Source organism: Ranitomeya variabilis, chromosome 4, assembly GCF_051348905.1.
Source record: "Ranitomeya variabilis isolate aRanVar5 chromosome 4, aRanVar5.hap1, whole genome shotgun sequence".
NCBI lineage: Eukaryota > Metazoa > Chordata > Amphibia > Anura > Dendrobatidae > Ranitomeya > Ranitomeya variabilis.
This window is the reverse complement of record NC_135235.1, coordinates 501,058,836-501,073,604: the sequence shown is the minus strand read 5'-3', so window position 1 is coordinate 501,073,604 and position 14,769 is coordinate 501,058,836. Positions and strand designations below refer to the sequence as shown.

At 40.8% G+C, this 14,769-nt stretch overlaps 1 protein-coding gene across 2 annotated transcripts in view; it reads right to left on the bottom strand.

The window, feature by feature from the left end:
- Window positions 1-14,769, bottom strand: part of BRCA1 (BRCA1 DNA repair associated) — a 220,792-nt gene that overhangs the window by 109,191 nt on the left and 96,832 nt on the right. For both annotated transcript variants that reach the window (XM_077252036.1, XM_077252038.1), the window contains exons 7-8: window positions 1,234-1,336; window positions 189-237 (exon numbers count right to left, since the gene is read on the bottom strand). In XM_077252036.1, the coding sequence (XP_077108151.1) occupies window positions 189-237; window positions 1,234-1,336 (152 nt within the window). The remainder of the gene's footprint in view (window positions 1-188; window positions 238-1,233; window positions 1,337-14,769) is intronic.

Here is a 14,769-nt window from a genome sequence, read left to right as displayed (position 1 = left end):
GGCAAGATAAGTAGACGCAATAAATGGCCTAAGGCCAGCGAGAAAAGTGAGAAGTCCAAGAGCTGCCCGATCTTCTGGTCATAACAACAATCATCTCACAAGTGAAGGATCTGCAGATACTGAAGAGCGGCCGTGTTATTAAAGCACTTCTTCAATTTTAGTATTCACAAGTTATTGCCTCTGCTTACCCCAAGCTGCCGGCTTTCTTGAATAAATCATCTTCAGAGGAGTCAGACACTAAAACAAACAATTAAAGCAGCAATTAAGATTCTGGCTAAAACCAACTACACATTAATTATGTTGTGGGACTGAAATGCAAACATATGACTTATGAATATAAAGTGCCTCTAGCCGAACCCACGCCACAACTTTTTGGACTTTATTAACACTTTAATTCATCATAAAGTCTTGAGTGCTATGTTGAGCGAGACATTTCAAGTAATCTATCATCATATTCCACCCACTCTTTATATCAGTTGACTCTGATGGTGAAACTGCTTTACTCTAAGTGGTGCACAACTTTTTCTGGTCTATTAACCCCTTACTGACAGGAATTAATAGTGGGTTGTGTATCGAATTAACATGGCTATCAGGGGCCTGCTGAAAATCTTAGCCCATCTATACAGCGTTTGCTAGGGCTTCACAAGAGAACGTCATTTTCATTCTATATTGCAATTTGAAGATTCCACTAAGACCTGGAAGGTTACACCAATCACAGAAGTGTACAGCGATATTCTTGAGACACTGCCTTTAAAGGGGCTGATCCTTTAAAATTATATATCTATAGAATTGATAATAAATGTTTAATTTCTTGTGGTTTAACAGTGACGATTGTTCATGAAAATTGAGCAGTCAACAGTATGAATGGAGTGATAGTGATCATGTGTGACCATTGGGCCATTCAAGGTATATAGAAGAGGTGGTCAGGCATAGCCACTGCCTCTCCATGTGTGATGGCTTCAGAAGTTAGACCCCCAGCAATCCACATTTATCACCTATACTGTGGGTAGGTGGTAAATGTTGCTTATGTGACACTCACTGTAAGAAGGATTAATTGTGTCACTGCTCCTTTCCAGATCACGATTTCTGTACCGGCTATTAACGCTCATGTGCTCACACTTTTAAAAACAAACTGTTGAACCCCACTGAGACAGTTGGTAAATAAAAGGAACGCTTCCTCCCAATTAAACCTACTAAAAACAGTGTGTCATCCTTCACCTCACCGCATCTTACCGAAGTCTGATATTAGTTGTTTGGGCTCTTTCTTCTGCCGCTTCGGCTGCTTACAGTCCCACGTGTCTGCATCCCTAGTGAGCCGTGCGTCCGTGCTGGCTTCCTGATAATAAATAATGACACTTGCTAGCAGGAAGTGCAAATACAAGAGGGACAATACTAAAGCCAAAAACCATTGCCAGCAATTCAATATGATGTGGATTACATGCAGAATAGTATAACTACTATTTGTATAGAAATAGGGGGCAAAAGAGAAAAAAGTAGATTTAATCAGCTAATTTCTGAACAAGAGAGGCAGAAAGTTGTATTTAAATGGCATTTTTCATCTGATCTCCCCTTTGCATAATTTATCTCTAATTATTTGTTGTCTAAGAAGATGGGAGGAAGCCAACAGCTATGCAGACTCCTATACCCTCAATACAAAGAAAGGGTGATTAATCCTGCTCATCATTCCTTAGCATACAGTTGGAAGTGGAAAAGGCATGGACTAAAATTATACAGTGGTATTGAGCTGTGTAGATGTGAATCCAACTCTGACAAAAAGGCAGCTAGTGTATGCACAATCTGTTTGTCTGGCTCTCGTTTGCTCCATAGAGCATAACAAAAGACGTAACCTTTCAAATTGAGATACAAAAACAAAGACACAGGCTCACTGGGAGAATATACTATGAGAATTCCTGCATGTGCCTCTTAATGAATTTTACATAATTGATCAAGCACACTTTATTAACAGCAGCATATGAAACTGTCACTATAATGTGTGTCTCCTCAAAGGTCCCAACATGGGGACTGATGACCTACTGAGAATGTTTGACCAATACCATAGTGCACATTAACCCCTTAATGACAGCCAATACGTATTTTAACTGACCTGAGATATAAGAGAATAGCCTCCCCATACAGGGGACAATCCAGCAGCTGTTGGCTGTCCACTATAGCTGACAACTTGCTGTATCATCCACGATCACTGTTAGCCCCATCCAAATCTATTTAACCCCTTAAGGTACCGTCACACTAGGCGATATCGCCAGCGATCCGTGACGTTGCAGCGACCTGGATAGCGATATCGCTGAATTTGACACGCAGCAGCGATCTGGATCCCGCTGTGAAATTGCTGGTCGCTGCTAGAAGGTCTGCACTTTATTTGGTTGCTAGATCGCCGTGTATCGCCGTGTTTGACAGCAAAAGCAAGGATACCAGCGATATTTTACACTGGTAACCAGGGTAAACATCGGGTTACTAAGCGCAGGGCCGCGCTTAGTAACCCGATGTTTACCCTGGTTACCAGCGTAAAAGTTAAAAAAACAAACAGTACATACTCACCAGCGCGTCCCCCAGCCTCTGCTTCCTGACACTGACTGAGCGCCGGCCCTAAACTGAAAGTGAAAGCACAGCGGTGACGTCACCGCTCTGCTGTTAGGGCCGGAGCTCAGTCAGTGTCAGGAAGCAGAGGCTGGGGGACGCGCTGGTGAGTATGTGCTGTTTGTTTTTTTAACTTTTACGCTGGTAACCAGGGTAAACATCGGGTAACTAAGCGCGGCCCTGCGCTTAGCAACCCGATGCTTACCCTGGTTACCCGGGGACCTCGGCATCGTTGGTCGCTGGAGAGCGGTCTGTGTGACAGCTCCCCAGCGATCAAACAGCGACGCTGCAGCGATCGGCATCGCTGTCGCTATCGCTGCAGCGTCGCTTAATGTGACGGTACCTTTAGACACTGCTGTCAATAGTGACTACATCATTATAAATGGTTAACAGAGTGTAGGGGCCTCCTCTTTATCCAAATTGTGCCCTCAGATCATGATTGTGTGGTCCTGATGTTTGCCATGGCAATTCATGACCAAATAGCGGCCTTAGAGTCTGACTGCTATAGTAATCTGTTCACAAGTTAGATACATTTAGGTGGTAAAAATACACATTTTCATTTCTGTCATACCACTTTGCATTAATTCCTGTAAAGCACCTGAAGGGTTAATAAACTACCTGATAGCAGTTTTTGATATGTCAGGGGGTGCTGTTTTTAAAATGGTATCACGTTTGGGGGTTTCCCCAATATATGGGACCCCTAAAGTCACTTCAAACATGGATAAATCCCTAAAAAATAAATTTAGTAATTTCCTTGAAAAAAATTAAAAATTGCTGCTACATTTTTAAACCTCCTAAAATGCTAACAAAATAAAAATAACATTTTACAAATGGTCCTGATGTAAAGCCGACATGTGGGAAATGTTATTTATTAATGGTTTGCTGTGGTATGACCATCTGGATTAAAGGGATAATCATTCAAATTTAGAAAATTGCTAATTTAACATTTTTCTCAAATTTTTTATATTTTTTTATAAATAAACACAAAACATATTGACCTAAATTTACCATTATCATTAAGTATAATGTGTCATGAAAAAACTCTCTCAAAATCACTGGGATTTGTTGAAGGGTTGCAGAGTTATTACCACATAAAGTGACACTGGTCAGATTTCAAAAATTTGGCTCCGTCACTAATGTATCAGTCATCCGAGTTCATAATGAAAACTGCATACCTTATTAAATAGATCTCTTGCATCTGACGTTCTTACATTGATAATCCATATCAGAATGGCTGTATAACAAAAATACTAAAAAGAGCATTTTAGGGGTAGTGGCCATGCTCTGGTACTGAGTGGATGCATGTGAGCAGAGCACCCGGAAACCTGAACAGATATAATGCTTAAAAGCCCATATTCCTTACCAATAAATGTATTATACCAGTGGAGGGGGGGGGGGGGGGGGGGGGGAAGACTACGCAGCGGTGCTGTATAAGACAGACTACGAGGCCAAAGGCCCACTGCACTGCTGTCTGGAGGACAGGCCGGATAGGTCATCAACAGAGAAGCATAGGTCATCAACAGCTACTGTTCGGACACGGACACTGAACATTAACTTCACCAGGAAGTCCGTGTTGCTGTTCGGGTTCGACCCCCCCCCCCCCCCCTCCCCCTGAACACTGGGTGTTTATTGTGCTGTCGTGTGTGAGACAGCACAGCAAACACTGCTTCTGATCGGAGGTAAAATCATCACACACCCCCCCCCCAGTCAGGCAGCCGCGGTTCCCACACTGTCAAATGACAGCATGAGCCCGCAGCTATGATCGGAAGTATAAAGTTTACCTCCGGACATTGGTGTCGGCTGATAGGACTATTGCTCCCATCAGCCGCCACCTGCTGCTGCTAATAACAGGAAGATCAGGAGCGGCTGATGGGAGTATTTATCTGTCGGCTTGTGAGCTGTAAATAAATAATTTAAAAAAAGAAAACCCCGTCTTAGTTATTCAAAATAAATAACTTAAAAAAAAAAAAAAGTATGGGGTCCCCCCACTTTGCCTGGCTCTTTCCACTTGCCCTATAGCAGTGGGAAGTGGGGTTCATATTTGTGAGGTTGATGTCACCTTCGTATTGTGAGGTGACATCAAGCCCACGGCTTAGTAATAGAAATGCATCTACAAGACACCTATCCATTACTAATCCTATAGTTGCGTGGTAAATAAAGATACGGCCAGAATAAAGTCTTTTATTTGAAATAAAACAAAACACACTTTTTATTTAAAAATAACAGTTATACTCACCTAATGCCTAATTCCAAATGCCTAATAATGCCTAATGCAAGAGACACATATGACAAATGAGTCCATTAGCACGCTAACATAGCTCTTGGATGGGGGATTCAGCTAATACTCGGTTTTCAAATACTGTAACTCGAGGGAGGTTAGACTTCTGGTGCATAAGAAAATTCCCTTTAAATGTCTGTATACTCTTACGTCCTCTCCTGCCCAGGAGCTGTGATATGATCAGACCATGTTCCTATACGGTAAGACACAGACAATACACAGTGCATAGCAGGGGAACATACACTGTGTTCCAAATTATTATGCAAATTGGATTTAAGTGTCATAAAGATGTAATTGTTTTGTTTTTCAAATAAACTCGTGGATGGTATTGTGTCTCAGGGCTCAATGAATCACTGAAATCAATCTTAAGCACATGTGATAATTAGTTTTCCAGGTGATTCTAATTAAAGGAAAACTACTCAAAAATGATGTTCCACATTATTATGCAGGTCACAGGTTTCAAGCAATATGGGAAATAAAAAGGATCTCTCTGCTGCTGAAAAGCGTTAAATAGTGCAATGCCTTGGACAAGGTATGAAAAAATTTGATGTTTCACGAAAACTTAAGAGTGATCATCTAACTCTGATGAGATTTGTGACTGAAACAGAGCACAGACAGAGTTCATGCAAATAAAGGCATAATGAGGAAGTTTTCTGCCAGACAAATTCATTGGAATAAGAGAGCAGCTGCCAAAATACCATTACAAAGCAGCAGACAGTTATTTGAAGCTGCTGGTGCGTCTGGAGTCCCTCGAACCTCAAGGTGTAGGATCCTTCAAAGGCGTGCTGTGGTGCATAAACCTACTATTCGGCCACTCCTAAACAGTGTTCACAAGCAGAAACGGTTGCAGTGGGCCCAGACATACATGAAGACTAATTTTCAAACAGTCTTGTTTACTGATGAGTGTCGAGCAACCCTGGATGGTCCAGATGGATGGAGTAGTGGATGGTTGGTGGATGGCCACCATGTCCCAACAAGGCTGCGACGTCAGCAAGGAGGTGGAGGAGTCATGTTTTGGGCTGGAATCATGGGGAACCAGCTGGCAGAGCCCTTTAAGGTTCCTGAAGGTGTGAAAATGACCTCAGCAAAGTAAATAGAGTTTCTGACTGACAACTTTCTTCCATGGTCTAAAAAGCAGAAACGTGCCTTCAGGAACAAAATCATCTTCATGCATGACAATGAATACCTCTGAGTAATTGGCTGCTATGGGCATAAAAGGAGATAAACTCATGGCGTGGCCACCATCTTCCCCTGACCTCAACCCTATAGAGAACCTTTGGAGTATCATCAAACAAAAGATCTATGAGGGTGGGAGGCAGTTCACATCAAAACAGCAGCTCTGGGAGGCTATTCTGACTTCATGCAAAGAAATACAAGCAGAAACTCTCCATAAACTCACAAGTTCAATGGATGCAAGAATTGTGAAGGTGATATCAATGAAGGGCTCCTATGTTAACATGTAACTTGGCCTGTTAGGATGTTTTGGAGTTAAATAGCTTTTTTGTTCAGTAAATGTGACCTCCTAATGCTGCAAATTCCACAAATGAGCATTTTCAGTTCTTTAAAACATATCAAATGTTTAGAAATACTACTGTGCCTAATAATTTGTAACAGTGCATTTTGAGTTTTTATTCATTTTGGAGATTATACTGTTATCATTGGGAGGTTGCTTCAATAAAATTCGATGTATACTCTAACGGGTGATGACTTTTATTAGACTGACTGTCATTTACACTGACCATTTAGGAAAATCCGAGAAAAATGTAATTTGCATAATAATTTGGAACATAGTGTATACAACATTATTTTAGCACAAGAACATTTTTTAAACACGTTATAGTGGAAATTATTATTATTATTCCAAGATCTATTGATTAACATGCAATTTGTTGGTGGGAGAACTCCTTTAAAGTACAGGAGCAAAGAGGAAAGGATTGCCTTCAACGCCAATGACTTATTGTTTGTTAATAATTCAAACATCTCTCTTCCAAATATAATGGATACAATTGAAAGATTTGGAACCTTTTCAGACCGGACTACAAATTGGTCAAGGTATGCTCGGCTTCCTTTAGATACTATGGACACCTCTGTTTGGGTGGGTCTGTCAAATATTCCTGTGGTACAGAAATTTAAATGCCTAGGTTACATTACCAGAAAGCCACAGGATTATACCCCTTTAAATCTCAGCTCTCTGGTAACCAAAATGAGGAATAAAGTGAGTGCTTGGGGAAAACTGGATTCCTAAGTACTGGTTCAGGAAAATACATAATATATTTAGAGATCTAATGTGGAAAAGAGGGGTCCCCAGAATAAAGTTGGAAAAGCTGCAACTACCTAAAATCAAAGGGGGGGGGGGGGGGGAATCAGCTTTGCACACCACAAAGGGGAGAGGGGAAAAGGGATATTTGGTTGTGGGGAGGGGGGCAGAATTTGGTTTATAAAACATATGAACATTGGTTTGTATGCTTGCTATTATTGTACCTGATATATAAGGATCTGTTTAATGCCAAATGTTCTGCTGTAACTTTTGACATTTGTTTTAATAAAAATCTGATTTAAAAAAAATATATAGCATTTCGTAAGTCTAACTGTAAAGTAAGAACTCAAGAATCCAAGTGTAATCCGCCTCCGCCCCTGCAGACTGACTGACAACTGATTGTCTTTAGTGTGATCTCAGCAGCAGAGGAGGGACCCTGAGGAGCAATCAAGCAAGCTGGGTGAAGACCAAGCTTAAACTTTCAAAAAGAATTATATAGCCATTTTGGAATTTCGAAATAAGAACACAAGCCTTACAAATAATAGGCCTATTTATTAATGTATGCAGTACCTACTGTGCATTCTGGTGACAGATCTGCTTTAAGGGGTTGTTCCTGGAGGGAATCAAAAGAACACCAGTAGGACAACCCCAATAACACAGTAGGCCAGGCAGGACTGCAGAATAATTCGGATTCTATTAAAAAGGCAAGAAATGCACTTCATGCAGAGACCATAGTCTCAGAGAACGCTGCTCTTCAGGAAGTAGAAAGAATCTGCTCAAGCATTCACAGATTTACATTATACTTGATTCATAGATATTTTTTTTTATGTCTAGTAAATCCATACATAAGTGCAATACGCTAGAGGTTGGACTGAGGGATTTTATAAGGACAGCATGGACACAGAGCCCTGTCTTGATATTCCGCTCATGGTTTATTGATTGAATATGTTAGTGGTATAAATGAGTTCCTCCTCTCTGCAGTTTGTGTTGCATCTCTGGAGATGAGATCCTGTGGGGTTATTAAGGATATGCTAGTGCTCTGAAGTACTAATTGCTGACGGCTTCACTGTACTTAATGAGTTTTAGCAGCTAATTGCTTTAACAACTGGTATATGGGCAAATAAAAGATTTAACTTAATACGTTTCTAGAGAGCCTCCTGGTGGACACCATCTACAGATGGAGACACTGACACTGTTGGGTTCAAAGAATATAAGCTGTGAAATTAAGCTCTATTATGACCCTATTAACATATTAAACATCACCCAATAGTCATCATTAGATATATAAATCTTGGGATAAATTGTGAAAAAAATCTAGAAAATGTTGAGAATTTGTGTAAAAGTATCATCAAGTGCTTCCACTATATGGGAAGAGACAAATTGTGGTCGCGCACACTGGCTAATGTGCATTTGCTATGACGCAAACCGTACAAACATGGAGATTGGTGCAGGTTTTAAATTGTCAGCAGCTAAATACAGTTTTATGGTTAATGGCCTGCAGTACATGGCCATACAGCTACCTACACAAGCTGCTTATAGCTTCAGTCAACTTAAAAACCTGACCAATGACAACATATCAGCCATATAGCGTTATGGAAAATGCACTGATCTCCAGATGCAGAAATAGTTTGAGATACAATGTGAATCCAGCCTTTAAGATTTAGTACACGGCAATTTTCCATAAGCACACTGTAGTATGGAGTCCTGAAAGGATCCAGCAGGCTCTTCTGAGCTACATATACTTCTTGCTGTGTGATAAAGCAATGGGCCTACAAGGAATGCATGCCAACATGGGTGCCCCCCTAGCGGTTTACAGGTATGAAACCCCTATGGACTTTCAGACATTTCTTGGTGGTTTCCATGATGAATTATGCAGCTGTTGACTTTTTAGATGTCATGCTGAACCACTGAACTTAAAGGCTTGACCTCAACTTTTATCACTGCAGTCTTAGGCTGCCGTCACACTAGCAGTATTTGGTCAGTATTTTACATCAGTATTTGTAAGCCAAAACCAGGAGTGGAACAAATAGAGGAAAAGTATAATAGAAACATATGCACCACTTCTGTATTTATCACCCACTCCTGGTTTTGGCTACAAATACTGAGGTAAAATACTGACCAAATACTGAATGTGTGACAGCAGCTTTGGAAGTATAAAATAACAAAAATGAGCTTTCTCCCCCTTCCCTGAGTCCAGTGCTGACTCTCCGTCACTGCATTGTTCAACACAAGTCTACAGCACTGCAGGCAATTAGTGGGTTTTTACATTGGCACAACCAGTAGGCCAACCTTTTGATCAACTGCAGCAGTTACAAACGCTGCACATGTGATGTCACTGCTGCAACTGATCAACAAAGACCGAAGCAGCCAGCACTGGTCATAGGAACGGTAAATAAAAGCTCAGTTTGTTACTTTTAGCATTCCATAGGCTGAGACGCGTAAAGTTACAAGGAGGACAACCTATTTAAAGTGTCTTTCCAATTTACAGGTCCTTCTCAAAAAATTAGCATATAGTGTTAAATTTCATTATTTACCATAATGTAATGATTACAATTAAACTTTCATATATTATAGATTCATTATCCACCAACTGAAATTTGTCAGGTCTTTTATTGTTTTAATACTGATGATTTTGGCATACAACTCCTGATAACCCAAAAAACCTGTCTCAATAAATTAGCATATTTCACCCGTCCAATCAAATAAAAGTGTTTTTTAATAAACAAAAAAACCATCAAATAATAATGTTCAGTTATGCACTCAACACTTGGTCGGGAATCCTTTGGCAGAAATGACTGCTTCAATGCGGCGTGGCAGCATGGAGGCAATCAGCCTGTGACACTGCTGAGATGTTATGGAGGCCCAGGATGCTTCAATAGCGGCCTTAAGCTCATCCAGAGTGTTGGGTCTTGCGTCTCTCAACTTTCTCTTCACAATATCCCACAGATTCTCTATGGGGTTCAGGTCAGGAGAGTTGGCAGGCCAATTGAGCACAGTAATACCATGGTCAGTAAACCATTTACCAGTGGTTTTGGCACTGTGAGCAGGTGCCAGGTCGTGCTGAAAAATGAAATCTTCATCTCCATAAAGCATTTCAGCCGATGGAAGCATGAAGTGCTCCAAAATCTCCTGATAGCTAGCTGCATTGACCCTGCCCTTGATGAAACACAGTGGACCAACACCAGCAGCTGACATGGCACCCCACACCATCACTGACTGTGGGTACTTGACACTGGACTTCAGGCATTTTGGCATTTCCTTCTCCCCAGTCTTCCTCCAGACTCTGGCACCTTGATTTCCGAATGACATGCAAAATTTGCTTTCATCAGAAAAAAGTACTTGGGACCACTTAGCAACAGTCCAGTGCTGCTTCTCTGTAGCCCAGGTCAGGCGCTTCTGCCGCTGTTTATGGTTCAAAAGTGGCTTTACCTGGGGAATGCGGCACCTGTAGCCCATTTCCTGCACACGCCTGTGCACGGTGGCTCTGGATGTTTCCACACCAGACTCAGTCCACGGCTTCCTCAGGTTCCCCAAGGTCTGGAATCGGTCCTTCTCCACAATCTTCCTCAGGGTCCGGTCACCTCTTCTCGTTGTACAGCGTTTTCTGCCACATTGTTTCCTTCCAACAGACTTACCAATGAGGTGCCTTGATACAGCACTCTGGGAACAGCCTATTTGTTGAGAAATTTCTTTCTGGGTCTTACCCTCTTGCTTGAGGGTGTCAATGATGGCCTTCTTGACATCTGTCAGGTCGCTAGTCTTACCCATGATGGGGGTTTTGAGTAATGAACCAGACAGGGAGTTTTTAAAAGCCTCAGGTATCTTTTGCATGTGTTTAGAGTTAATTAGTTGATTCAGAAGATTAGGGTAATAGGTCATTTAGAGAACCTTTTCTTGATATGCTAATTTATTGAGACAGGTTTTTTGGGTTATCAGGAGTTGTATGCCAAAATCATCAGTATTAAAACAATAAAAGACCTGACAAATTTCAGTTGGTGGATAATGAATCTATAATATATGAAAGTTTAATTGTAATCATTACATTATGGTAAATAATGAAATTTAACACTATATGCTAATTTTTTGAGAAGGACCTGTACATCTCCTGCCCCATCTGCCTTACATATACACAAAGATAGCTCTGCCACAGCTACACTAGTGGACATTAGGCACTGCAGTAGTAGCGGGTAACCATGAGATGACTGAAGAGTATCTTGCATGGCTCCTATTAGAATTGTGAGGATATACACTACGGTTGCAAAGTTTCAAGTCACTCAGACAATTTTGTGTTTTCCACGAAAACTCATACTTTTATTAATCAAATGAGTTGCTAAATGAATTGAAAATCTAGTCCAGACATTGACAAGGTGTTCGAAAAAAAGATTTTTATTTGAAATAATAATTTTCTCCTTCAAACTTTGCTTTCGTCAAAGAATGCTCCCTTTGCAGCAATTACAGTATTGCAGACCTTTGGCATTCTAGCAGTTGATTTGCTGAGGTAATCTGGAGAAATTTCACCCCATGCTTCCAGAAGCCCGTCCCACAAATTGGTTTGGCTTGATGGGCACTTTTTGTGTACCATACGGTCAAGCTGCTCCCACAACAGCTTAATGGGGTTGAGATCTGGTGACTGCGCTGGCCACTCCATTACAGATAGAATACCAGCTGCCTGCTTCTTCCCGAAATAGTTCTTGCATAATTTGGAGGTGTGCTTTGGGTCATTGTCCTGTTGTAGGATGAAATTGGCTCCAATCAAGCGCTGTCCACAGGGTATGGCGTTGCAAAATGGAGTGATAGCCTTCCTTATTCAAAATCCCTTTTACCTTGTACAAATCTCCCACTTTACCAGCACCAAAGCAACCCCAAACCATCACATTACCTCCACTATGCTTCACAGATGGCATCAAGCACTCTTCCAGCATCTTTTCAGTTGTTCTGCATCTCACAAATGTTCTTCTGTATGATCCAAACACCTCAAACTTGGATTCGTCTGTCCATAACACTTTTTTCCAATCTTCCTCTGTCCAATGTCTGTGTTCTTTTGCCCGTATTAATCTTTTCCTTTTATTAGCCACTCTCAGATATGGCTTTTTCTTTGCCACTCTGCCCTGAAGGCCAGCATCCCAGAGTCGCCTCTTTACTGTAGGACGTTGACACTGGCATTTTGTGTGTACTATTTAATGCAGCTGCCAGTTGAGGACCTGTGAGGCGTCGATTTTGCAAACTACAGACTCTAATGTACTTGTCTTGCTGCTCAGTTGTGCAGCGGAACCTCCCACTTCTCTATCTACTCTGGTTAGAGCCTGTTTGTGCTCTCCTCTGAAGGGAGTAGTACACACCGTTGTAGGAAATCTTCAGTTTCTTGGCAATTTCTTGCATGGAATAGCCTTCATTTCTAAGAACAAGAATAGACTATCGAGTTTCACATGAAAGTACTTTTTTCTGGCCATTATGAGAGTTTAATGGAACCAACAAATGTAATGCTCCAGATTCTCAACTAGCTCAAAAGGAAGGTCAGGTTTATAGGTTCGCTAATCAGCCAAGATGTTTTCAGCGGTGCTAACATACTTGCACAAGGGTTTTCAAGGGTATTCTAACCATCCATTAGCCTTCTTACACAGTTAGCAAACACAAAGTACCATAAGAACACTGGAGTGATGGTTGTTTGAAATGGGCTTCTATACACCTATGAAAATATTGCATTACAAACCAGACGTTTGCAGATAGAATATTCATTTATCACATTAACAATGTATAGAGTGTATCTCTGATTCATTTAAGGTTAGCCTTATTGGAAAAAACTGCTTTTCTTTCAAAAATAAGGAAATTTCTAAGTGACCCTAAACTTTGGAACGGTAGTGTATGCATGATACTATACTGGCCTTGGTAACTTTACTGCCCACTATGTATTCATTTACCTCCATGTCTGATCTAGTAGATCAAAGCTTGAACAGTAAATACAAAATTGCAGGATAAGTCCATATTCATACTTTGTTTTAGCCATCTACTCTGATACGTGTGATCAAGCTATATCTGGGGGGAAACTTTTTATTTTTACCTGTTTGCATCTTACCCTGTCATTACTATTTTACGCTCTTCCATGAGTTTCTGCAATCCTAAGGATACAGGGGGGGAAAAAAATCAACACTCTTCCCTGGCCTAAAGGTAAAGTGGCTTCCTGGCTGTGCACTGATAGTTAAAAGAGCTGTGCAGTCTCCATGGATCAAGAGATCTCCAAATACCAATTTAGATGTTTGAGCAGGCAGCCAAAGAAAATTAAACTGTCCGAGGAAGAAGAACAGTCTGAGCTGGCAGATATCACATCACGTGAGCTCAAGACAGGCAAGAACACACAGCTCAAGGCTGCTGCAAATAGGCTTATCCAGAGCAAGACTGTGGAGGCAAGGTAAAGCCTGTTCAACAAAGGTATCGGGGACTTCATTCAGCTCTTTTGCTTATGAAAATTTCTAATGTCACCCCCTCCTCCCCATTTACACAGAAGTATCAAGTTTCCTTCGTACTTGTGCATAAAAACATATAGATCAGTAGAGAAGCGCAGTACTCTAGACTGTCATGGGGCAGAAAAAGATTAACAAGAAAAAACAACATTTGTAATTTGATTCATTCTTGCTTTGTATGTGTCAATATCCGTCATGTGTAGGGTTTAATTCCCACTCGATATATATATACACACATACATATATCATGATGCTTCTAAAGATATATAAATCTTGTTCATCCTGCAAAAACCGCTGCTCTACCCACACGATCATTGGGACTTGGTTCATGCTGAAAATCAGCACCAATTCAAACATTTTAACCCCTAAAATGCAGCAGTCAACAAAGACTTCAGCATCTATGTGGTTCACAGAAGGAGGGTGCTCTCTCCACCTATTGGTCAACTGAGTTGCAGAGCATCAATGCATTTTCATGTTAAGTCATTATATGTCATTAATTGAAGAGTCTTCTGCATGGAAACCTCATTTGGATTAGCTTCAATAAATATAGACAATCTGCATGATGACCCACAGTAATTAAAACCACAAACCCACTGTTAAATATTAATTATTTAATTTTTATTATTCTTCTCAATTCTGTACTGAGCCTCGTGGAATGTTTGGCTGACATTACAAATGCTACTTCTGTATATTTAGCTCAGAGTAAAAGTTAACACCATATAGAGAGAACACGTGCTCTATGGGACATCTACTGTATATCTACGGCTCTTAGTTCGGTGGGGGCTGTCACTTGGGGCCTTCTCCTGCCTCCTCCTTCACTCTACGGACTAAAGACTCCACAAAGACAGAATGAATAGCTAGTAGCCATGTGCTTCTTGGTGAATTCTACTCCATGACAGAGACAGACGCCATTTACCATTCAGAATCTCAGGAAAGATGGGGAACAAACTTTGATATGGACAAATGGACAATCTCTTTTTAACCATTTCACCTATGATATGTTTTGCTGCTATGATGCTTTTTGATGGACAATCCAATAAATCACTATATTTTTTTATGAGAAATATATGACATTTTCTTTAGAGTTATTATCCAGGGAGATAATATCCGCGCTGCCAGACAATTCAGAATGCAAAATATGGTTAAAGGATGATGGTCGTTTATTCTACGCGTTTTCGAAG